At 41.6% G+C, this 22,550-nt stretch overlaps 1 protein-coding gene across 4 annotated transcripts in view; it reads left to right on the top strand.

Annotated features, from left to right (window-relative positions):
- Positions 1 to 20,651, top strand: part of WDR33 (WD repeat domain 33) — a 90,523-nt gene extending 69,872 nt beyond the window's left edge. For 2 of the 4 annotated variants that reach the window (XM_075937448.2, XM_075937447.2), the window contains 15 exons: positions 2,524 to 2,650; positions 3,126 to 3,280; positions 3,422 to 3,500; positions 4,025 to 4,135; positions 4,910 to 5,004; positions 5,891 to 5,977; positions 6,260 to 6,399; positions 6,654 to 6,806; positions 7,422 to 8,489; positions 10,323 to 10,425; positions 10,756 to 11,206; positions 14,907 to 15,073; positions 15,679 to 15,771; positions 18,702 to 18,887; positions 20,003 to 20,651. In XM_075937448.2, the coding sequence (XP_075793563.1) occupies positions 2,524 to 2,650; positions 3,126 to 3,280; positions 3,422 to 3,500; positions 4,025 to 4,135; positions 4,910 to 5,004; positions 5,891 to 5,977; positions 6,260 to 6,399; positions 6,654 to 6,806; positions 7,422 to 8,489; positions 10,323 to 10,425; positions 10,756 to 11,206; positions 14,907 to 15,073; positions 15,679 to 15,771; positions 18,702 to 18,887; positions 20,003 to 20,232 (3,245 nt within the window). In that variant the 3' untranslated portion in view covers positions 20,233 to 20,651. Of the gene's footprint in view, positions 1 to 2,523; positions 2,651 to 3,125; positions 3,281 to 3,421; positions 3,501 to 4,024; positions 4,136 to 4,909; positions 5,005 to 5,890; positions 5,978 to 6,259; positions 6,400 to 6,653; positions 6,807 to 7,421; positions 8,490 to 10,322; positions 10,426 to 10,755; positions 11,207 to 11,300; positions 13,592 to 14,906; positions 15,074 to 15,678; positions 15,784 to 18,701; positions 18,888 to 20,002 lie in introns of those variants that run through there. The other 2 variants (XM_075937449.2, XM_075937450.2) reach the window with 2 other exon arrangements.
- The last annotated feature ends 1,899 nt before the right edge of the window (positions 20,652 to 22,550 follow it).

Raw genomic sequence — 22,550 nt, forward strand, 5'->3', positions numbered from 1 at the left:
TCGACTCGGTACTCTACCAGGACGAGAAAAGTAGCCAGAGTCAACAGGAGAGCAGTCTCCACTAATCTTATCATGAAGAAGACATTATAGTATGTCAACTTCAGCTATGCTCTTTGTGTAACTGAAATTATGTAAGTTAGACTGCTGGGGGGTGGGAAGAGTTGGTGTAGACAAGGCTTTAGATTCTTCAGGTGGCTTTATGCCTTCTCAAGGGATAAGTCTGTGTTTTTCCTAGTCCCTAAAATTCTGACTTTTCTGTGATATCCCAGAACCTTCTCTTCTTGAAGGCCACTGCCCAGTACCCACTGAATTAGTGAGACAAGCTACATGTATTAGAGTAGCATACTAGAGTGTTTTTACTCTTCTGTGCTACATAGCTTATGTGACCAGGACCTTGGTAAGGTGATTACAGAAATTAGCTTCTGAGGAAGATATTGAGCCTTGTTCCTTCTGTTAAATAGACTCTTTTAAAAATAGACTTACTTGCAACTTTTTGTGGTGTTATCGAAGCTTTTCCTCAGGTATGGCCATATCTCTTATTACCTTATGGGTGTCGTGGCTATGAACTTGAGCTGGTGATCTTACATCTAAAGCTGCCTTTGTCTGTCTGCTTGTCTTTCTTTTGAGGGAAAACATTTTGAAAATAGCCTAACAAGAAATTTTCCAAGAAAAACCTGAATGTGTAGGTCCTATGCGTAGACTTCAGGATGCCATGCCCCTGCTGATCAAAGCAAAAATAGCTCTTTGTTTTCCTTTCAGTACTTCTGCTTCGCTCAGCCAGGTATTTAGGAACAAGAGAGACCAACCCAACTCCAGCCAAATTTGGAACTAGCCTTCATATTTCTGCATTTTCTGGATTCTGTAATGGTGTATTTGAACTCCTTGCTGTGAGCATGTTTTCATGTAATACATAGTTTCCCCAGCATTAACTATTCAGCCACCTTTTACCTCAGGCCAAGCTTTCTGTCTAATCTATCTTTGCCTCTGGAGCTGAAGTCATCTTTTATTCTGGTGGGTGAAGAATGATAATGTCCACCAAGGGTTATGCTGAGTTGCCTTAATTAGACAGGGCACACATCTGTCAGTCTGGAATGTCTCCTTTTGGCTACATTAAAGTGTGGGCCCTCTGGGTTCTGACAGATTGGGCCATCATTAACAGTCTTGTTTAGAATGCAGTTCACCACTTCACCTAGGGCCTGTGACCTAGATATAAAATAACCAAAAAGATGTAGCCTCGTTTTCCTCTCCCAGCAGAATCGGGTGGGGAGTAAGCCATGCACCACAAGACTCCCCTCTGGTGGTAGGCACAACTTGTGACAAGACTCTTCACTCTGCCAGCTTGAGGATGATGCTCTTGTGGCCCTAAAATTGGAAGGACAATTCTGTCTTCTGGAAGAGTGATGGAGGAGGGTCAGGCTCGCTCTTGCAGTTTTCCTTGTCTGGACAAGATAGTGATTAAAACTGTTCCCCATGTTTCTCTCTCTACCCTCAGGTGGTTTCCCCCATCCCTTTTGGGCCAAGAAGATTTTCTCTGTTCATTCTGTCCAGCCCCCAAAAATCAGAAAGTTCAGTTATCTGTTGAGATGAAAATATCTATCTCAGAATAATTGTAGAAATTAGAATGTAAGTTTCTAGCTGCCTTCAGAAAGCATTTGCTCACTTTTTTCCTAACTACCCAGGTGATCTTCCTTTTGGCATTTAATATTACTGTTGGCATTTCCACTGAGTGGGCCAGCATAGAGATATTGTAGAAAGAAATTATATTTCTTCACTTTTTATTTATTGCCTCCAAATTCCTATATTGCAGCCCAGACACCTCAGCATACTGTACTGCTGTGAATAACAGTTGAAAACTTTTTCTTGTCTGAAATACAGACTCTCTAAGTGACAAGGTCAGACAGCCTATTTATTGGGATGTGATGGCATACATTTTTATTTTTTTCTATCTTCACTTGGTGCTAGGAAAATGTGAATTTGTTGTCTGGGCCGGTATAAGGGACTTTGAGAAACCAAATTAACAAGTTAAAAAAAAATTATTAGCCAGTCATGGTCTAATTTCTTTTGCCTGTTGCCTTTTCTTGTAGGTATTGCAGTGGAGGGTGTTAACAGCTTGCACTCACACAGGGCTTTTATTCCCCAAGAAATTGCAAAAGCAAAGTGATATATTTCCATGTTACTACTACAAGGCAGACACTTCAGAAATGTTTAACATAATATTACACAATGGTTTAGGACCAAAGGCTAAAAATATGCCAGTTGAAACTTCCAATATTAAATAGGTGGAGTCAGCTTTGTATTTCTAATAAAAAGCATGAAAGCTGAGAGAGAAACTATTTCAAGTGATTTGTAAAGAGTGTAATGCAATACAGAAAACTAGTGACAGTGCTATTTTAAAATAGCAGTATAGAGTTTAAGATCACGCCATGCTTTGTGGTGTGTGTTCATCCAATTTTGGGCTAGATATGATTTAGTTCACAGGTTTTTTCTGAAATTCCTAAATGAGTGACTTTCTATTCCCAACAGGGCATGGGGCAGATGTGAAGTGTGTTGACTGGCATCCAACAAAGGGATTGGTTGTATCAGGAAGCAAAGACAGCCAACAGCCTATCAAATTTTGGGATCCTAAAACTGGCCAGAGCCTTGCCACACTGTAAGTTATGAGGTTGTGTTCAGGTTAGGAGGGGCAAAACTGCTTGGACTCGACTTTTTTAATTTCTGTTTTGGTTCCCCCCTCTAGGACCATGTCTCTTTAACCAAACTTAGCAGTTGCAGTTAGGAGTAAGCAGTTTAGCTGGGCCAAGAAATCTAGAGGGCACACACAATTTGATTTGAAGACCTTGTTTATTCCTTCCTTGTGTAAATTGTCTGTCAACTTTTTTACAAGCCTCATGTCACCAGAATTCTTGTGAGCTACTGTTTGTACCTACTTAAACCTATGCTTTACAAGCCAATAGAAATTACTATCACGGAGAGATAAGAAATATGTGTCCGTATACCTCCAGCTCCTATAAATACAGGTAGCAAAAGGCCATCCTTAAAACTTAGACCCAGACCCTCTGTGCTTCTATTCTATTGGGGATGTCTGAATTTTTAGCCAGTGAGTCTTTTTTTACCTCTACTTCCAGACACGCTCATAAAAACACAGTAATGGAGGTAAAGTTGAATCTGAATGGAAATTGGCTTCTTACAGCATCTCGTGATCACCTCTGCAAGCTCTTTGACATTCGAAACCTGAAAGAGGAGCTTCAGGTCTTCAGGGGTCATAAAAAAGAGGCCACAGGTCAGAATTAACTCAATTTCTTGCTACCTTTGTTATGAGTGAATTGGAATTAAAGGCACACATTTTCAAGGCATCGAGGTACAGTTTTAACATTCATAGTGATTCTAGTATCTTTCCTGATCAAGAATTTTTGCATTTCAGCTGTGGCTTGGCATCCTGTTCATGAAGGGCTTTTTGCCAGTGGAGGGTCTGATGGCTCTTTGTTGTTCTGGCATGTTGGGTAGGTACCTTTTTTCATCAACATGGAGAAATTTAGTTCAGACAGTCTGATATCACAGTAAACATAATTTGCATGGTCAACACTTGAATCAGTGTTGCTCCATGTGCATATATGACACAGCCTTGCCTCTTGTATATCTTTGAGTACCTGAACTTGGTAGTTTGGGGATATGCTTCTACTTTTAATTTTCCCACAGAGATGCATGTATGTGGAAATCTGTTTGTGAAGATGTAATTAGTCTTGTACAGTTTTCATTTCAGTCTAATGAAAGTGGTAATGAAAGGGCTGGAATTCCCTGTCTAGCATCTGCTATTGATGCAGTAAATAATGTTTTTCAAAGCAAGTATTTTTTTTAAAGTTTTTGACATTACTCCATTGAGAGTCCAGAATAGCATATCTAAATGAGGAGAAAATAATGGAGGCCTAAATTGAGAATAGCCATGAGCAACCAAGTAGCAAAATAATTACTTTTTAACAAATCCCTTGTACTGGGTCTTCTGTGTGGTAACTGTGTGATGTTTCAGGGTGGAGAAGGAAGTTGGCGGAATGGAAATGGCCCATGAAGGAATGATCTGGAGTCTAGCTTGGCACCCTCTTGGACACATTCTCTGCTCAGGCTCAAATGACCATACCAGGTATTTTCAAGTATTTAAACAAAGATTTCAGAAGTATACTCAGTTTAAAAAGTGGGGAAAAGCCTGTGATGGAATGGAATTGTTTCTGCTATTGGACCAGAAAAGAAGGCAAAGATGTAGAGACACTAGGTATTCTGTTTAGAAAAGCACTGGCCTTTTTACAACACAGAGTGGAATTAAAGTCTTGTTGGAGGAAACTAAAATTGGAGAATCTACCAGATCTCCATGGAACTTTTGAGGAGATTTTATGTTGTCTTTGACAGAAAATATTGCCCCATCCACTCATCTTGTGTTAATCAGATGTCACCCTCCTTATCGCAGGGATGTTCTAAGCACATAGTTTGTGAAGTGCTTTGAATTTTCCAGAATGGAAACACTATACATGGAGCAACAGTTTTATTTTATAGTCTGCACAGAAGTGTGTATCACAAGAATGATTGCCCACTGGTACCTGCTAAGAATAGCAAGGGCGATTGAAGAAGACTGGGAAGTATGGCAGTCTTGTGTCCAGATTGTCAACAGAGTTCTTCACTTCTCAGAGCCACTAATTGTTAAACGTTTTTGAACATATTGGAATGTGAGAGCTGAGGAGCTTTTTAATCAGACTATTCAGGTCCAAATAAGAGCTTCATGAATAAAGTCTTGAAAATACTTAAATAATCAAAGTATTTTGATAAAATGCAAAAGTAGGAAGAAAGAATATGACAACTAAAAATAATTAATCTCTCAACAATTTCAGCAAGTTAACATCACACTCTTACTTTATTTTGACAGCAAATTCTGGACTCGAAATCGGCCTGGAGATAAAATGAGAGATCGTTACAACCTGAATCTGCTCCCAGGAATGTCAGAGGACGGTGTGGAATACGGTAAGGCTATTGCCTTGACTTCAGAAGAATGGAGGGTTGGTATCAGGAGCAAGCCTAGAACATTTAGCTACAGTTCTAATCCAGTTTCCGGGTGACACGATGAAATATAATAGCATTGATGACTGGGTAGATGAGGATTTTTTTAGTGGGATAATCTCTCATTCTCCATTATATCCAGGTCCCCATTCCAACAACGAGTTTTCTTTTGTTCTGCAGCTCCAGGAGGTAGGACCAGCTCTGTCAATCACAGGAAGGAGGTTTGGCTCTCCCTCTGGGAAAATCCCCAGTTTGTTCTGCCTCCTGAAAACTTCAGCATGTGACTTCAAGATCTCCCACAGTCCTGAGCTACAGAGCACAGGAAAACCTTTTAAATGATTGAACTGGACTCAAAATTCTTTTATCTTAAGTCTTTTCCCTCTTTTGAGGCTTTTCCTTGGCAATGTCAGGTCTTTCAGAGTTGCCCATGTCCATACTTGTCCCATGAGTTTGTCTGTTTCTTTCCTGCAGATAATTGATTATATCGTGTCCCAGATTTTTTTAGATCAAAATTTCTCATTAATTTTTCCTTTTATCTATATTTATTATAGTATAACAAGGAATGGTATTGGAAAGCACGTTTCTTTCCCCCGTCTCTTTCACAGAAGCGGCTTTGCTGAAAGGACATTTGTTGTAGTCTTTTGGGTGGTTTTCCATCTCTGAATTTTTAAGAAATTGTTTTAATATTTTTCAGTTCATGAATGGGGAAAAAGTGTGCCCCAGAATATATGAAATATGTAGGGAAGCTAACTTGGTACAAAATTGTACCAAATAATAAAACAACTTAAAAGAAAAACATTTCTCTTCTAAAATCATTGCTTAAATCAATCTGTTGGTTTTCCACCTCTAGATGACCTTGAACCCAACAGCCTTGCAGTAATTCCTGGGATGGGAATACCTGAGCAACTGAAGCTTGCCATGGAGCAAGAGCAGATGGGTAAGAGGGAGAAATTATGTACGCAGGCTCATTTTCAAAAACTGTTCAGCTGCTGGTTGCTCTTTCTCATATTTCTCATCTGTTGTTGGGGATTTGGGGAGAGGCCACTAAACAGCTATGTATTTCTTTCACATTGCACTTCTCCAACATTCTGCATAGTGCATGTAATTAATAGGGTTTCTTGGTCCCCTTGTTTAAGTAAAGATTGACTCAGAAAACTAACAAGATTTTTCCATCCTCCTTGATATGCTGACTGTGCTGCTCCTCCTCCTCATGTTCAAGGGAAAGATGAGTCAAATGAAATTGAGATGACAATCCCAGGGTTGGATTGGGGAATGGAAGAGGTAATGCAGAAGGACCAAAAGAAAGTGCCACAGAAAAAAGTGCCCTATGCAAAACCGATCCCAGCACAGTTTCAACAGGTAAGTACATGATACACAATGATACATCAGACTAAAACTGATTTTAGCCCAACTATCAATAGCCTGTATTTTATACAACAGTTCAAATTCTAGCCTGTCACCTTCTATAGATCAGTATCCAGTGTGGATTAATACACCAGACCAGTTCCATTGATGAACATTTGAGAATAAAATATTTGGCTAAATCCCTCCAATCCCAGGTTACTACCTAAAATAGTTGATGTTTTGATTTTATATCTCCATTTCCATTATAGGCTTGGATGCAGAATAAGGTCCCTATCCCTGCTCCACCTGAGCTGCTGATTGACAGAAAGGAGGATATTAAACTGGAGGAGAAAAAAAAGACACAGGCAGAGATCGAGCAGGAAATGGCAACACTTCAGTACACCAATCCACAGCTCTTGGAGGTATGTTAGGAAAGTTAAACTGCAGCAAATACCGGAGGGACTGCTTGGGTGAACGACAAAAAGAGGAAGTGTGGGAAAGCAAAGTTAATCACTGGAGAGAAGAAAGCAAAATATAGTTGAAATATATGGTGCAATTCATCATAAATTATTAAAGTAACAAACACTTCTGGGTGGTGAGTATACTTAAAAGCAGGGCTCAACAAACAATATAATCTACTAACCCATGGCGAGTAGGTTACACCCCAGAAGAGCCCGCGCAGAGCGCAGAACTGTGCAGCTGGCGAGTGGGACTCGCCACCGCTCAGCGAGCCCTGCTTTTAAAAGCATTGATGGAATAAATTAAAATTAAATAAAAGCAAGTAAATACTGAACTTGACCACCAAACTGTGAGTTTGGCTTATTGTGACACTGATGTTGAGATGGCAGCATATCAGTTAACTTTGTCTTTGAGTTCTAGTTCTTTTTAATTGTATTTCTGTCAGTCAGATTAAGTGTTAAAGATTTGTTCAGAGTTGCCTTGCTCCCAAGCATGAAATGATTACATCTGCTTTCCAGGAGTTCTACATTCATGTACGTGCAACCTTTTAAAACATATTTGTATTTGTTTACTGACAGCAACTGAAGATTGAGAGACTTGCACAAAAGCAAGCTGAACAAGTCCAGCAGCAGGCACCACCTCCAGGAGGCCCTCTGCATGGACCCCAGCCTTTTCCAGGACAAGGCCCAATGTCACAGATGCCTCAAGGATTTCAGCAACCTATTCCACCTCAGCAGATGCCATTGAATATGCCTCAGATGGGACCTCCTGGTCCACAGGGACAATTCAGACCTGGAGGACCCCAGGGACAAATGGGACCCCAAGGTCCTCCATTACACCAAGGATCTGGAGGTCCTCAAGGCTTCATGGGACCACAAGGACCTGCAGGTCCCCAGGGACCTCCACAAGGATTGCCAAGGCCTCAGGATCTACATGGGCATCAAGGAATGCAGAGACATCCTGGACCTCATGGGCCCATGGGGCCTCAAGGGCCACCCGGTCCACAGGGTAATTCTGGACCACAAGGTCACCTAGGACCACAAGGCCCACCTGGGTCTCAGACTCATTTAGGGCCACAAGGTCACTTAGGTCCTCAAGGTCCCCAAGGTCCCCCTGGTGGTCAAGGAATGCAGGGGCCACCTGGTCCTAGAGGAATGCAAGGGCCTCCTCTTCCTCATGGAATGCAAGGGGGCCCAGGATCTCAAGGCATACAGGGCCCTATATCTCAAGGGCCTTTGATGGGACTTAATCCAAGAGGGATGCAGGGTCCACCAGGGCCCCGTGATAATCAGGGACCTGCTCCACAAGGGATGATGATGGGTCATCCACAAGAAATGAGAGGACCTCACATGCAGGGAGGTTTACTTGGACATGGTCCCCAGGAGATGAGGGGCCTGCAGGGACCCCCACCTCAAGGTTCAATGTTAGGACCTCCACAGGAATTACGTGGTCCACCAGGTGCACAAGGCCAGCAAGGGCCTCCAAAGAACTCTTTAGTAGGGCCTCAAGGAGGTATGCAAGGACCATCGGGACCTCCGGGGCAGCAGAATCCTTCAAGGGGATCACATCCTCCTCAGGGCCCACTACCTTTCCAGCAGCAGAAAACTCCTCTGCTTGGTGATGGGCCTCGTGTCCCATTCAATCAGGTATGTCTGAGTCAGCATAATGTGGAAAGGGTTTGGCGTGTAGGAGGGATATGTTGAATATTGCAGTTACACAGTTTGAACCTTCATTAGCAAGAGCTGGGGGTTCTGAAGGGCAAGTGCAGTTGCAAAATAATGAAGCACTCCATACCTGTGAGTTGATGAAAACAAACACATAGCTTGGAACAGGCATACTAAAGATAGAAAAGGAAGGATTACCAATACTGATATAGAATTAATGTCTGGCAAGAAAATATTTAACCTCAAAATAAATCTGTTATCTAATTAAGACATGAGTGTCCTCACACTGAACTCTTGAAAACTGGAAGTCTCAGAGAAAAGAATTCAGAAAACTTGCCATTTTGTTGCCTAATCACCTTGTTTTGAGATCCCTTTGAAGTTCTTCATAGTTTGTTTTGGACTTAACTATCTTGAGCAGCTTAGTATCATCTGCAGATTTTGCCATTTCAGTGTTTACCACTTTCTCCAGATCATTTAGGAATATGTTGAATAGGATTAGTCCCAGTACACACCCCAATGGGACCTCACTAGTAAGTTGAAAACTGATAATTTGTTGCTACCCTTTGTTTCCTGTATTTTAACCAGTTATCAGTCCATGAGAGGACCTTCCTTCTTATCCTATGGCAACCTACTTTCCTTTAGTGCCTTTGGTGAGGGACCTTGTAAAAGGCTTTCTGGAAATCTAAGTACACTGTATCTGCTGGATCCCCCTTGTCAACATGCTTGCTCATCCTCTCAAAGACTTCTAGTAGATAGTTGAGGCGTGATTTCTCTTTATAGAAACCATGTTGACTTTTCCCAACAAAAATGTATGTTAATCAATGTGTCTGACAATTGTTTTCTTAGCTATAGTTTCAACCAATTTGCCTGGTACTGCAGTTAGACTTACTTGCCTGTAATTGCCAGGATCATCTCTAGAGCCTTTTTAAAAAATTGGCATTACTTTAGCTATCCTCCAGTCATTTGGTACAGAAGCTGATTTAAAGGATAGGTTACAAACCACAATTAGTAGTTTCACAATTTCACATTCAAGTTGTTTTAGAACTCATGGGTGAATGCCAGCTGATCCTGGTGACCTTGATATTGTTCAGTTTATCAGATTGTTCCAAAACCTCCTCTAATGACACCTTAATCTGGGACAGTTCCTCAGATTTGTCACCTAAAAAGAATGACTCAGGTTTGGGAATCTTCCTCTCATTCTCAACCATGAAGATCAATGCAAAGAATTCATTTAGTTTTTCTGCAATGACCTTATCTTTGAGTGTTCCTTTACCATCTCAATCAACCAGTGGCCCCACTGGTTGTTTGGAAGGCTTCCTGCTTCTGATGTACTTAATTTTTTTTTCTATTTTTGAGTTTTTGGCTAGCTGATCTTCAGAGTCCTTTTTGGCCTTCCTAATTCTATTTTTATACTTCATTTGTAGAGTTTATCTTCCTTTTTGCTTAAAATGGTTGAATTTTTTGAACCTAGAACATGTTTAATATCAGCTTAAAGACAATTTCAGTTTTAAATTTGATTTCAAACCAACAGAAGGTATAAATTCTGCATATTCATTCTCACTTGTTATTCACCTCCCCCATTCACATTGAATGGCACACACTACTTCACAAGTAGCCTCATTTGATTACTCAATAGTACATGTTAGAATCAAATGGTGACAAGATCCATGCATGCTGCACTATTTAGCATTTGGAGAACTATGAAGATGTCCCCTGTATGTGATATTTATCATATTTGTTACTGTCCTCTTACTGTAATTTTGAGGGTTAATGCGTATGATGCATGGAAACCACATGGCCTCTTGTGTTTTGCAGGAAGGTCAGAACCCAGGTCCCCCACCATTGATACCAGGACTGGGGCAGCAGGGAGGACAAGGGCGTCTTGCCCCTCACAACCAGGGACCTGGCCCTAATAAAGGTAATGAAACATCTTAAGTAACTCTCCAAAAAGAGTCCTGTCCAGTGAGACACCTCTAGATGTCTGAGGCCCTAGCATAGTGTGTGGGGTAGATGCATATAGGGGGTTAAACTTGGGACTCTGGCAAGAATGTGGTGGAAACCCTCCCAACAAATGACTTAATGTGTTAATGTTTCAGAAGACTAGCCATGTTCTGTTCGTTTCTAAGGTGCCCCAGGACTCCTCTTTGTTAGTGTTTCAATATGTGTTTTCATAGAATTGTAAAAACTAGAGAATTCCCTGGAATGTTTTTGAAAACATCACAGAAATCTGCTATGTCTTTCACTTCAGGTGACAACCGTGGCCCACCAAACCATCACATGGGTCCTCTCTCAGAAAGAAGGCATGACCAAAACAGTGGTGGTCCAGATCATGGTCCTGAGAGAGGACCATTCCGAGGTGGCCAGGAATGGGGTGATGGTAGGGACAACAGGGGCCTGCCTGATAGACGAGGACCTCACCCGGATTTTCATGATGACTTTGATCGACCAGATGATTTTCATCCAGACAAGCGATTTGGCCACCGGTTGCGTGAATTTGAGGGGCGAGGAGGCCCACTGCTACAAGATGAGAAATGGAGACGAGGTGGCCCCGGGCCTCCCTTTCCCCCTGATCACAGGGACTTTGAGGGAGGGGGTCCAAATCGTGGCCCTCCTGGGCCTTGGGAAGGACGGAGACCTTCTGATGAGAGATACCCACGTGAACCTGAAGATGCACGATTCCGGGGAAGACGGGATGAAAGGTAAGAGTAAGTTCATTCAGTGCTTTTGGGTAAAGGTAACAGGAGGGGATCTTCCTCCCTGGTTTCCTTTTCATAAGGAGTCTATTTGTTTCAGATTTATAAACTGGAAACCAATAAGGAAATGAAAACTCTAATGTTACCTGAGTGTAGAATCCATAAAATTCAGTAATAGAAGAGAACTTGAAAAAATCATTGCACACAACAGCTTCAGTGCCTGTATACAGTAAGTAAAGAGAAGGGAGGAAATCTGTAGAGAAGATCTGGTGATGCAGGACGAAGATTTGAGATCATATTGACAAGAGTGAACAGGAAACTGGAAGGTCAGAGATTTCCACGCTAAAGTGACAAACTTTTGTACACTAGACATGGAGATTGATACTTTGCCTCCAGTCACAAACTACAACATGAGTGAGACATAATATACAGTTAGGAAGCAGGAACAGTGCATCTACTATCAAGTACAGAGGGCATAGGTACGCCCTTTGTTGGACTGTCAAGACTATTTTCTCATGTTTTTGCTCTTAGGAGTCTTATTTCTTTTTCTGACACATTTTTCTCACTATCAGGTAAAACACAACAATCAGAAATGATTTAGTTTCCTATCAATAGTCATCTCATCACTCACCAAGTTGCCCTGAGTAAACCTCAAAGGGAAAAGTTTTGCTTCTAGATAATCACTAAATAAGGAGTAACTCCTTAAAAGCCTGTTTACTTCACTGACAGAAGTTACTCCACATTTACACTAGTGTGTAAATGAGAGCAGAATTTGGCTTCCAGAGTTTAAACCTCTCACTAAGCTACTTCATATGTATATATTCACATATATATATTTGTAAAAACTTACTGCTGTCATCACAATGTACAGTCCTCTCTTTTTGTTGACTTTTTAAATCACTTCTTAGATCCCTTTTACTTTACACCTGTACAGCTCTCCTGTTAGCTACTTGCTACCTAACTTGTAAGATGTACCTTTCTATTGTGTGAGGAGTATGAAAAGAAATGAACAATAAATAAAGGTAACTTCTGAACACTTTTAAAAGAAATTAGAGTAACTAAAACAGAAAACTCCAGAGATGAATGGTCTGAATCACAGAATTCTGAAAGAGATGACAGACAAAATTTAAGTATAGTTGTAGCTAGGGTTTTTAATCCTTGGTTGGAAGTAAGGGTCTGTGGACTGGGAAGGAACTTAATGTGTCATTCTGATTTTAAAAAGGCCTCAAGAGAAGAGTCCAGGAAACTGCAGACCTGTAAGTTTAACCTTTGAATTGGGGAAGATTCTATTGTCACAGTACCAGGGATCAAAATAAGAGAATATTTTTACAGGTGGATTGATTAGACACAATCATCATAACAAACTTAATTAAATTACTTAAATTATTTGAGCAAGTGAGGGGTTGAATAGACATTAAATACTGAAGATTTTATGGGATGGTCCCAGGAATTCCAAACCACTCATTCCACTTGGTTTTGAGATTAAACATCATAAATGGTTCGATTATGTATGAGTGGTATATATGTGTTTCTCTCTCTCTGATTTCCTGTCCTTTCACTCCTGTCCTGTTCCTACTCCACTTGAGCATATCAACATGATGCTTCTGCAGCAAAGACATGCCTGTTTTCCCCCCTTTTATTCTGCACTTCTGTGAATTAAGTCCCTATGTCTCATGAAAGAACATTTGAGACCTGTCAAACAGGAATTGAACCCTCTATCAGTTCAGGGTTCCATATGTGACTGTGATTTGAAAAAGGATATTTATGAGCCCAAGTTAGGGGCTATAATTGTGTCCAGAAGAGTAATGATAGAACACCAAACTGAATTCTTTGTCCATTAAATTTCTTGAATAATAGGAAATGAGGCATTGATCCTGGTGGTCATAGGACCTTGTGTTATGTGATCTTAAGATCTCACAAGCTAAACAGCTTCAGACCTAGCCAGTATTTAAATGGGAAACCTTCTAAAGAACACACAGGGTTGGTCTGCATTAGAGAACTGTGCTGTTTCAAGGTTAAATAGTATTGCTAAATGGTTCCTGAAACTGTTCAGTTTGTCTACCCTAATAATCTAAATTAATGTAAAATAGTTCATTGTCCATGCACAGCACTTCCTTCAACCACTGCTGTACCTATCCAGGCTCAGCTTCCTCGTCTCTGTATTGTGTTTGTCTTTTCCAGTAGGTGGAGACCTATTGTGTTAATTTAAAAACATGTATCACTAAGTTTAAAAATATTGTATGATGTTATGACTACTGTTACAAATATTTAAAATTTGTAATTATAAGGTTACTGTTGTTAAATCCTAAATAAAAGTATTTAAAGCTTTGCTTGTAATAGGATGCACTGTGTCTTTAATGAGAGGGGGAAGGGGCTGTTGCACAAAGCCAAGACAGTCTGAGTACACCTCGGCTGCAGTTGGAATTGGGCTGGTATAGAATTGGGCTGGGGTGGGAGGGTGTTAACAAGTTGACAGAGACAGTTCTGTGAGTTGTCAAACTGTCACAGCAGGGCGGTCGAGTACTGTGAAACTGCATTGTGAGAATTAATTGAATCTAGAATAAATGCGTCACCAAAATTTTCCATTTTATGCTAGTACAGAACCTATTCTGAGCTTGTGTGTACAGAAACAGTTACAACAAACTGAGCTGGTAGACTCTGTTAGAATTGTATTTAGACTTTATGAAACATTACATGCACCTTTGTGCCAGGATACAGTGTTTTTCATATACATCACCTCAAATGTAGACCGTAGATAATGTTGGTGTTTACAAGACTTTAGCTCTTATAAGAAGTGGTGCTGTAGGAGAAGAAATTTGAAGAAATTCAGAATTAATATTTCAGCATAGTGATTGGTGCTTCTTTATGATAACATGTAAACTGAGATCCCAATCACACCAGGTCCTCACATTTTACAAGGAAGTGTTACTTCTCTACCCTGACCAAAATGATTTTGGATAACTGTATTCTGCCAGACTAAACACCCCATTATTTCAACTGGATAAACTGTTCATGTTACAGTTTATTGTTGTGCACTGTTAAACAGTTGCCATCACCACAGAGGGGGCTACATTCCAGAATTAACTTGCTAAATTTGTAAATCTTATAGACTCTCTTTGGAATAAAAGATGCTGTATATATTTAAGATGATTTTATGCCAGTAAAAGAAACCAAAGTGGATAAAATTCATGAATTAAAATTCTTCTATCCATCCATGGAATGACTCTCTATTGTTACTTGTATTTTTAATTTTGGTTTCATTACCAAGGAAATTACTTTAAAAAATGCAAGTGCCAGCACATCACATTTTAAGGAATTTAATTTATCCCAGTTTGGGGAAAAAACAATTGGCCCTGAACTTGAGCCTCTCCTTACACCCACCATAATGATCTTTCACTTTTCATTAAATGGACACCATCTACCTGAAGTCTAGTCAGTTTTTCTCTCCCTTGTTCCTATGTGAAAGACTGAACAAACCACAGGAGGAAACTGAAGAGGAGAAACAATAAAAATGAATAAACACAAAATAAACATGAAGTCTCCCCCCCCCCCCCAATCACTTCCAGTGCTAATAATTGTGGGTATTGTAGCAATAGTAGGTAAACATTTCAGACACAAGTTTAATTAAATTGAAGATGACCCTTTAGTTCATCCATGATTAAATTCTGCATTAAAAACCATGTTTGTACCATGTTCTTTCTTGCAGCTTCAGAAGAGGAGCCCCCTCAAGACACGAGGGGCGGGGACCAAGGGGAAGGGATGGTTTTCCTGGTCCAGAAGACTTTGTGCCAGAAGACAATTTTAACTCAACAGATGAGAACTCGAGAGGAAGAGATCATGGTGGTCGGGGACGAGGTCGTGGTACTCCAAGAGGTAAGTGGACATTCTTCCAACTGAGATCCATGTGAAATTCAGTGACAATAGAAGATTCAGGAGGTAGCCAAGTTAGTCTGTACAGGATAAACTTAAACAACAACAAATGGTTTGGTAGCACTTTATAGACTAACAAAACATGTAGGTGGTGGTATGAGCTTTCATGGGCACAGCCCACTTCTTCAGATGACCGGAGTTTTGAGTTAGGATGTGCACACTCAAAATAAGTAGGGGAGAAAGGAGAGGGATCAAAGGGGGGAAAAAAGGAAGGGGGCAGGAAACAAGAATCCAATCTTTAAGTGCTTATAGATTACTAGTTCTGCCTATTTGTTTTTCCCTTTATATTTTCAGTCCCTCTGCTCCTTGTTTCCTGCCCCCTTCCTCCCCTCCCCTTATTTATTTTGGGTGTGCACATCCTAAACTCAAATCTCTAGACATCTGAAGAAGTGGGCTGTGCCCACGAAAGCTCATGATACCATCTACATGTTTTGCTAGTCTATAAAGTGCTACCAGACCATTAGTTGTTTTTTAAGTGGCAATAGAGTAGAAGTTGTTAATATCATTAGTGAGTACAGTGTACCATGTCCTGTATTTTTGCTTTTCAGGAGGCCGAAAGGGTCTACTTCCCACTCCAGATGAGTTTCCCCGCTTTGAAGGAGGGCGGAAACCAGAATCCTGGGATGGAAACAGAGAACCAGGTAAAAACTGAGGTATTATGTTTACTTTATAGAGATAATTGTAATAATCTAGTTTCACATTCTGTATAGCACAGAACATAAGAATGGACATTCCGGGCCATACCAAAGGTCCTTCTAGCCCAGTATCCAGTCTTCTGTCAGTGGCCAATGTCAGGTGCCCCCGAGGGAATGAACAGAACAGGTAATCATCAAGAGATCCATCCCGTCACCCATTCCCAGGTTCTGACAAACAAAGGTTGAGGACATCATCCTTGCTATCCTGAATTTATTCAGCTTTTTTTTTTTAACCCTGTTTACGTCCTGGTCTTCACAACATCCTCTAGCAAGGAGTTCCACAGGTTGTCTGTGCCTTATGTGAAGAAATACTTCCTTTTGTTCTTTTAATCCTGCTACCTATTAATTTCATTTGGTGACCCCTAGTTCTTGTGTTAAAAGAACACAGACTGCAAAGTTATATTGAATTAATTTGTTAAAACTGAGAAAACATCTAATCTTCATTTCCAGTGATGGAAATCTTTAGACACTAGCTAGTAATGACTCTTGTGTAGCTCTGACTTAAATCAGGAATTTACAAATCCATTCTTTCATCTCTCATTCCACAGCTCTATTGATCACTCTCCTCCTGTCATTCCCCATTAGCAACATCATGCTACTTTGTTTATGTTCCTAGGTTGTTCAGCATCTAATGTACCCTACATGCAGCTGTCCCATAAAAGACAGAGGTTGGCCTCCCAGGTCCCAGGAGTTTTGAGCCCACTCGGTGGGGTTTCCACCAGCTCTTGCCCCAAGAGGGGTCTCCTAGAGTCCAGACCAGCACTGCTCACTCATTAGTCCGCTGCCATGAGCGCCTCTAGCTGCCCACCATACAAGAAGTTTTCGAGGTGGCATCAGACATCCTGGCATAGCCCCACCCTCTCCTCCAAGGCGGGAAAAGTCACCAGCACCTGTTCCTTGCCCAATACATTCTGTGAGCAAGCCAGCGATGAGGCTATCATCCCTAGTGCATCGAACCCCAGTACTGTGGCCTGTGTGGAGGAGCTACTCTGATCCCCCACTTAGCACCGATCGCTTCCTCTGTTGTTGTCACAGCTGGGGAACCTCAGAGTTGGAAGCGGAGTCATCATGCTCTAGTAGGAGCAGAAATTCCTGCTCCTGTCACAGCTCTACCAGGCAAGGTGGCTGGAAACCAGCCAATGGAAGCTGCAGGAGGCAGTGTTTGCAGGCATAAGCAGAGCATGAAGACATGCTGTGCCTCTCCCTTCAAGAGGTGCCCAGAGACAGTTTGCCAGCAGCAGCTGACCACTTTTGAGTGGTGTGGGGTCACCATGGCAGAGAGGCAGCCTGCCTAAGTGTCTCACTACACCACCAGCTGGGAGCTGTTTATGGTAAGTGCTTCCTGGCAAGGAGCAAAGCCTGCAGCTTGCACCTCCTGCTGCACCCCAGCTCCCTGCTCTGGGTCAGAACTCCCTCCCAGACCCTGCACTCCCACCATTAATATAATAGTGCAGCCCATGACCACTTACCAAAATTCTTGGAGTGGCTCCCCTGCAAAAATCTTTGCCCACCTCTGGTGGAGAGCATTTAGTACACCTAGATTGAGCCTTCTGGGGCTACAGAGTGAGTTAATAGACTATCCCATCAGGTTGTTCCACAACCACAAATAGTCCCTATGCCTGGATGTGTCAAACTCCTAGGTAGATCTCCTTGCCATACAACACACCAGGAAGTGCCAGCAGTTGTGCTCCTTCCTGAATCGCAATCCAGGCTTCAGAGTGGACACATTACTCTTTCTCCCTGAGGTAACCTCCTATATGTATTCTTGCCCACCCCTCTCATTCACAAGGTGCTCATCAAGATGCAGAGAGATGAAGTGGTGGTAATATTGATAGCTCCAGCTTGGCCCCATCAACTCTGGTACACAGTGCTGCTAGACATGTCTGGGGAAGCCCTGGTCACCTGACTGCTCTTTCTGGACTTGATAACTCAGAATTGTGTCTGTCTCCAGCACTCAAACTTCTAGTTGTTGCACCTCACAGCTTAGAAGCTCCATGGCTGATCCTGATGATTAGACAAATCCTCCTTGGCAGTAGGAAACCTTCCACACAGAGCTACCTATCTTGCCAAGTAGAAGAGATTTTCAGTCTGGTTGGTGCAAGATCATTCATCTCTGATGCTCATCTCTACCACTTGTGGGCTACCTTCTCCATCACAAGCAGCGGGGACTGCCCATGTCAGTAAAGGTTCACTTGGCTGCCATCTCTGCTTTTCTTGCTGTATCCATGAGTGCTACACCCTGGCAGAGGCACCTGCCCCTCCACTCGCTGTGTACTCCACCAGAGTCCAGGCTTCTTTAGCTGCATTCCTGGCACTGGTTCCCACCCAGGAAATATGCAGAGCAGTGGTTCTACGGACCTACTTTCATTGTACGTTGTACCATTACCCAGCAGGCCAGAGAGGAGGCGGTGGCCTTTGGTAGAGCAGCACTTCAATCAGTGGATAACTCTGACCCCACCTTCTGAATTTAGGCTTAGCAGTCAGCTGATTGGAATGAACATGACCATGCATTTGAAGAATTAAAAATAGTTACTCATCTTCTTGTATCTGTTGTTCTTTGAGATGTGTTATGTCCACTGCAGTACCCACTCTCCTACACAGCTGTTGGAGTAGCTGGCAAGAAGGAACGGAGGGGGAGCCGGTCAACAGAGCCCTACAGTGGGCACCATAAAGGTGCTACTCCAGGGGCACGCAAACTGATACTGCTAAAATCTTCCAGCTGTTGTGCACACAACGCTTACACACCTGATTGGAATGGACACGAACAATCCATCTCAAAGAACAGTTACGAGACTAGAACAGGTTGTTTGTTTGGGGTTGTTTTGTGGTCATCAGTTGTGTGTTACTCACAAACTTGTTTTTTTCATCATGATCAGGTTCCCGTCCGGATCACCCTCCTCATGATGGACAGTCTCCTGCCAGCAGAGAGCGTTCTTCCTCACTTCAGGGTATGGACATGGCCTCACTGCCACCACGCAAACGTCCCTGGCATGATGGACCAGGGACATCTGATCACAGAGAAATAGACGCCCCGGGTGGGCCTCCAGAAGAGAGAGGCAAAGGTAAGTGCTGATACTGAAAACTTCACGTAGCTTCATATTGTTTTCACAGGGTGCACTTCTGCAGAATTCGTCATGCAGCTAAAGTGCTAGAGCAGAACTAAGATTTAGAATCTGTATCAATCAAGCCAAACTAACCATGAAATTGTAGTCCTATCATCATGGTTATTAGAGCAGTGGCAAAAAGTTTAATAAAGGAAATTTGAGTAATGCATTTTCAAATGTTGTGGGCCCTGCTGCCATTGATACTGGGATGGGAGGATCATTTATCTAACACCGATTGTAAACTCTTTGACACAGGAATCCATGTCTTCCAGTTTTGTACAGAACCGAGCATGCTTTTTCACTCAAAAGTTGTTTTTGTTAAAGTAGAACAAAAATATTTAGTTATGCATTAGCTAAGATGATAGGTAGGCAATGCATTTTCCCCTCAAATTACTATCTCTGCTGTTTTGGGGAAGAGTCCTGTTTTTCTGTTGCATTTAGTGTCATAAAGTGAGCTGTGAGAAACAGTCCTCTTTCCTGGGAACAAGAGCAAATGCAGATCATGCTCATGGTCTGAAGTAAAATATAGCATCTCTCAACTATGCCCTGTTAGAACTGGCTAAAGGATAAACTTCCTTCCGTGGAAGTATTCTTGATTCCCTTCATTACACCCCCTAGTAGTTGAGATGTTACTGGTTTAGGCCACACTCTATTTAGAATTATTATGCAACATAGGATCAAAATAGACTGTTTCCAAGTGAAAGAATCTTGATTTGAACAGCTTAGCCTCGAGTATTTGAGCCTGTGCACCCCCATTTCCTAGTGCCTCATTTAAAAAGGTTCTTGCTGACCAATCAGGTGTGGCAGTACCTTAGCTCCAAAGAATTGCCTTGTTAGCTTTCCCTCTCAAGGACTGTCATATCGATATGAAATCTGTATGTGGTAGGAAATATTATGTGCTGGGGAAGAGATTTAAATTTGAGGCCATTATGTCGACTTTACATTCTGTATAATCTGTGAGATTGTATCGTAGGTGATTTGAGCCCAAACACATGGATAAGTGTGGGGCTCCTCTCAAAAGCCTGAGGATGGCTAAACTAATAAAATGAAAAACTAATAATCTCCTCTTTTAGGACGGGGAAGCTCGGGACCTTCACAGAGAGTGCCGAAGTCTGGGAGGTCCAGCTCTTTGGATGGAGACCATGATGGATTCCATAGAGATGAAGGTTTTGGAGGCCCTGCAGGAGGCAATAACCCTGCCAGAGGAGGAAGGAGTGGAAGTAACTGGGGAAGAGGAAGTAACATGAACTCTGGCCAGTCTAGGAGAGGAGCATCCAGAGGTGGTGGTGGAAGGGGCCGATAGAAGAGGTTATGATTAGGTCCTGCCTACTTCTTATTGGACAGTATTTAAATGACACCTGTTGTGGACTGAAGACAAAGTACTTCTGTATCTCCACACATCTGGACTCTTACCTGAGATAACCGAATGTGCATAAGTTCCTAACAAGGATCTTCTCCTAGATCAAGTGACTGCTGCTAGCAGCAACATGGTAGCTGGCTTTCTATTTCATCCTCTCCACCTCTTTCTCTTCACCTTTTACCTGCATTGTTTTGTAAAGATAAAAGCTGGAATTTTTTTTAGTGCTGTGAGACATGGAGCACCTCCACAGATTTCAGTTCACGTCCAGATGGAAATTTGTTTCTATATGTACAGTTTGTCAGAAAAAGTTGTTTTTGTATGGATACAGAATGTAATTTGCGTAAAAATTAACAAAAAAATCAGTGTAGTGTGTAATTCTTTTTCTTTACATTCTCAATTAACTACAGAAAAATATCTTCCATAGACTTTACATGTGTCAAGTACATGGTACCATAGGGATTAGCTCTAGAAGTCTCTCTAGTACAGTGCCTAATGCCTACATATAATAAGTTTGGGGTTAATCATGTTTTATTTTTACACTCTTAGCAATATTCATGTGTTATTAAAAATGTATCAATTATGATGAATTGACTCCAATACACACACACACACACACACACACACACCCCAAATGCTCCCCCTCCCACTTTCTTTAAAAGGACAAAAATGTGGACTGCTGTGAGAGCTTCTTTTGAACAACAGATTGCATGAACAGAAGTCCTCATCTAGGTTACACATTCAGTCATCTGTTCCTGCTACCGACACTGATTCAAGCATCCTACATATAGGGATCTGTCCTTTGTTCTCCGTAATGTTAGTTTTACACTGTAAGTGGCAGAATTTCAGCAGTTTAACAGGAATGTATAGTCTTTTTTACAGTAATGTACACAAGGCACCATATAGGAAATGGCCACTAACCTACAAGTTGGTGTGTTCTGAATATTTAGAAAAGGCAAACCACTGAGCCACTCCGATTTTTTAAATATTTTAAAGTATTTTTTTACAGGATTGGTTTTTAGTGCCATTGCAACATTACACCTTTTTATTTAATTTGATTATGAGTTTCATAATAAAGTTGCTTACAAATAATGGTGTTCAGTTGTCACCATAACATATCTGAGATCTGGCTTCACCCACCAGGCTGTCTAAAGTATATGAGCTATCTACCTAAATACCCTAAACATCATTTAAGAAATCAGTATTACCTGGCGCTATCCTCTTCTATAGCACTAGAAAACTGAGGATCTAGTGTGGAAGGTGGCTAATAGTGCAAGCATGAAAAGGATGATTAAAATGCCATTAGTAATTTTTTCCATAAGCCCCTTCCTCAGCTGTTCCATGTAGGGAAAATAGTATGTTAAGGAAAAGCATGTGAAGGGCTGAGTTTACAGACCCATAAGGAAAGAGTAAATGGCTCTTTTCTAAATGAGAGTGGGGTTGTGATAGCCAAACTTTCACCCACTTAGTTTGCTGTTGCCTTCCTCTCTCCAGGTTCCAATTGGGTTATGTATAAGAAAGATCTAAGATATTTCCATTCAAAATAGACAAAGCATGGATAAAGAATTGCTATCATCTTCACATTCCTGCTTACTCAGCAACTGTACTCTTCAGATTTATGCTGTTACTGCACAAAACAACAAACTGAGCTACAGTGTAGTGAATTGGCACACTGCCTAACAATTTCATCGCAGACAGACATGTAAGGAATGCTCCAGTATTTTTAAAGTAAACTTTATCTGCTGCCTGTTACTATACTAGAGCTGAAGACAGAAAAGGGCCTAAGGAAGTTACATGCCCAGAACACTTTAGCACAGTGTTTCTCAAAGTGATTCCTAGATGCTGTTTGCAGGAGCTGTGGGAAGTGGTGTGGGCTGGGCAGCTGTTCCCTGCAGCTCTCCTTGGCTGCAAATGGCAAACTGGAGCCAGTGGGAATCATGAGGCTCTGTGGCTGCAGAGCTGATAAACAGACTGGAGCAGCCAGTTAGCCGGTTTCTTAGAGCGGATCTGCAGACCACTTTGGGAAACACTGCTTTAGCAGTTTCTTCTTGAGTCAGACTTAGCATTAGGATAGCACCTTGTTTGAAAATATAGGTTAATATCCTGTGGGGACTTGTAAGTTCTTAGCTTACCTTGTAAATGAATTTATATAGCTCAAGATAGAGCCTAGATCTGTTAGGATGTAATGCTGAGAAAAATACAAATTTAATTCAAATAGCTAGAAGAAAACTCAACTCCTCTAGCACACAAACAGGAAAGCATTA

The sequence above is a fragment of the Pelodiscus sinensis genome, chromosome 10 (assembly GCF_052426305.1).
Source record: "Pelodiscus sinensis isolate ZL-2025 chromosome 10, ASM5242630v1, whole genome shotgun sequence".
NCBI lineage: Eukaryota > Metazoa > Chordata > Testudines > Trionychidae > Pelodiscus > Pelodiscus sinensis.